General features: G+C 42.3%; 1 protein-coding gene across 1 annotated transcript; it reads right to left on the bottom strand.

Moving 5' to 3' along the window:
- Positions 1-304: 304 nt before the first annotated feature.
- Positions 305-1,976, bottom strand: LOC146719224 (uncharacterized). The gene is made up of 2 exons (XM_085461815.1): positions 1,761-1,976; positions 305-871 (listed from the first exon to the last, which is right to left on the bottom strand). The coding sequence occupies exons 1-2, from the start codon at positions 1,943-1,945 to the stop codon at positions 601-603; spliced, it is 456 nt and encodes a 151-aa protein (XP_085317941.1). The 5' UTR covers positions 1,946-1,976; the 3' UTR covers positions 305-600.
- Positions 1,977-2,356: the final 380 nt, after the last annotated feature.

Genomic DNA, 2,356 nt, shown 5'->3' with positions numbered 1-2,356 from the left:
ACAGAGGAGGACGGCTCCGAGGCAGATGAGGGACGGGTCCCAGGACGGTCCATCGGCGGTGGAGCTGGCCATCCTGTAGTCCCTGAAGAGGCCACACCAGTCTCCAATGGAGCATTTCCTCCTCAGCCTTGTTCCTGCTCTGGAGAGCAGCTGGTCCTTTTTATTCCTGTCTCTCTGTAAATACTTATATTTTATATATTTATGTTTAATGTTTTTCTGTTTGAGACTTTTAATATTATTTCAAATAAATGTTTATAATGACTAATGTCTCAGTTCTACTACACAGCAAATGTTGGCACACGACTTGACACATGTAGAATTTATTTCATATTATACTAATGACAAAATATACTGATACAGTGGGATACAGAAGTTTGGGCAACCTTGTTAATAGACATTATTTTCCTGTATAAATTGTTGGTTGTTACAATAAAAAATGTCAGTTAAATATCATACAGGAGACTCACACAGTGATATTTGAGAAGTGAAAAGAAGTTTACTGGATTTACAGAAAGTGTGCAATAATTGTTTAAACAAAATCAAGCAGGTGCATCAATTTGGGCACCACAAAAAAGAAATGAAATGAATATTTAGTGTATATCAATGTGTGTGTCTCCTATATGATATATGGGGTGCCTTTGTCTGGATGTGCTTCCCATCCAGAGCTGCACAGCACAGAGGAAAGTTCCAGCGCTCCTGGAATCCCTCTGTGATGGACCGCCAGTCTCCAGGTGAAGGCACAGCCATGAAGTCGTCCACTAGACAGTCCCAGATGGACGTCGCTGCCTGGGGGGTGATCTGGCTCACCGTGGACACACCGACTCTGAAACTGAACGCGATGGTCCTGAAGGAGTCCCCGGTGACAAGGAACCTGGACAAAATTGTTCAAAATCAGTATTATGTGTACTGCAGTTACAAAATACATTATTCAAATTCCAAAATACTTTTGTGATGTCAGATTTAAATCACAAAACATGAATCTTACATAAAACCTTTTGTAATTATAAGGATAATTACAAAATGTATATTAGATCATATCTAAAACAGTTGTGTTTTGTTTTAACTTTAACATATCATAATTTGATTGGTAGCAACTTTCACAACTACAGTGAGCCAATCACTCATAATTCCTAAACATGTCAATCAGGTAGGAATGAAGTAAGACATTAATAGAAATAAAGAGTTGTGTGTTGACATGTAGCCCTTTCCTTGCTTAAATCATTAATATTTTTGAAAAATTAATCTGTGATAAGACATAGCTTATCAAGATAGAACCATGTAACTAGAGATGAACCAAACTGTTCACAGTTTTATCTAACTCTGTTTTAATAAAGGCTGTGACCCCTGCTATAGAGTCTGACAGCTGCAGGGATTATATACAAATATTCAACTATCCCAGAATTAAACCAGGTCTAAATAAAAAGGAGTGAGTATCACTACAAGGTTAACTCAGTGGTCCTAATGCTACAGTTTGATATCAGCAAACACCGAGCGCATACATTGATGTGACACCACAGCCATGCTATCATGCAAACACTGATAACAGCATAAATCGAATTAAATCGGGACTTGATGAGACCTTCTGAGTATCACTAGAAATATTATAAACAGTCGTCTCTGTACCACAGTTTGCTTTCAGTAAACACCGACAGCATTCACTGTTAGCATAGCACATCCATGTTAGCAGTGTATAACTGGATGGATTAGCATATTAGCACAGATATCAATAAAGGACTACCGTATTAAATAGTTTTACTAACCTCAGGCAGACGGACAGGCGCTCTGCAGGTGGGATTGAGCGTCTGTAGTTGGTGTCTAGGCGGGCAATGCTGGGACCGACGAGGGAAAGCAGGTCCTCAAACTGGCCGACGGTGATAGCGCTGGAATCGGCCGTCATCCAGGCGCAGCTCCTGGAGCAAGTGGTGAAACTCACCAAACTGCTCATGCCTCTGGAGGACCTGATGGACCCAGGTATGGCAAGGACGTCTTTTACGCCGCTGCTCTGCTCTCCACAGTACATAGAGAAGGGAGACTCTCTCTTCAAGCGCTAGCTCGATAGCTGCCATCTTGCAAAGATACCGGTCTGGCACAACTCCCTCCCACATTCCTCCCACATTTCCGGTTCACGCGCGTCAAAATATGATATTTTGACGCGCGATGGATTTTTCTTGGACACGCGTTGAGACGCGAATGTACACGCGTCAAATTAGGGGCGTTTGGGGCGTTTTATTCGCGTCCATCGCGTTCGGTGTGAACACACCGTAAGGAAGCCTGCTGGTGAACAAAGGGCCTGTTTGTACACTGATGATCAGCAGTGAAGTACATCCAGCACAGGCCCTGTGTGCCATGTGTGGCA

Source organism: Copadichromis virginalis, linkage group LG1 (assembly GCF_057382275.1).
Source record: "Copadichromis virginalis isolate Kocher_CV1m ecotype Utaka linkage group LG1, C_Virginalis_male_GT1.1, whole genome shotgun sequence".
Classification (NCBI taxonomy): domain Eukaryota; kingdom Metazoa; phylum Chordata; class Actinopteri; order Cichliformes; family Cichlidae; genus Copadichromis; species Copadichromis virginalis.
This window is presented reverse-complemented; position numbering and strand designations above follow the sequence as displayed.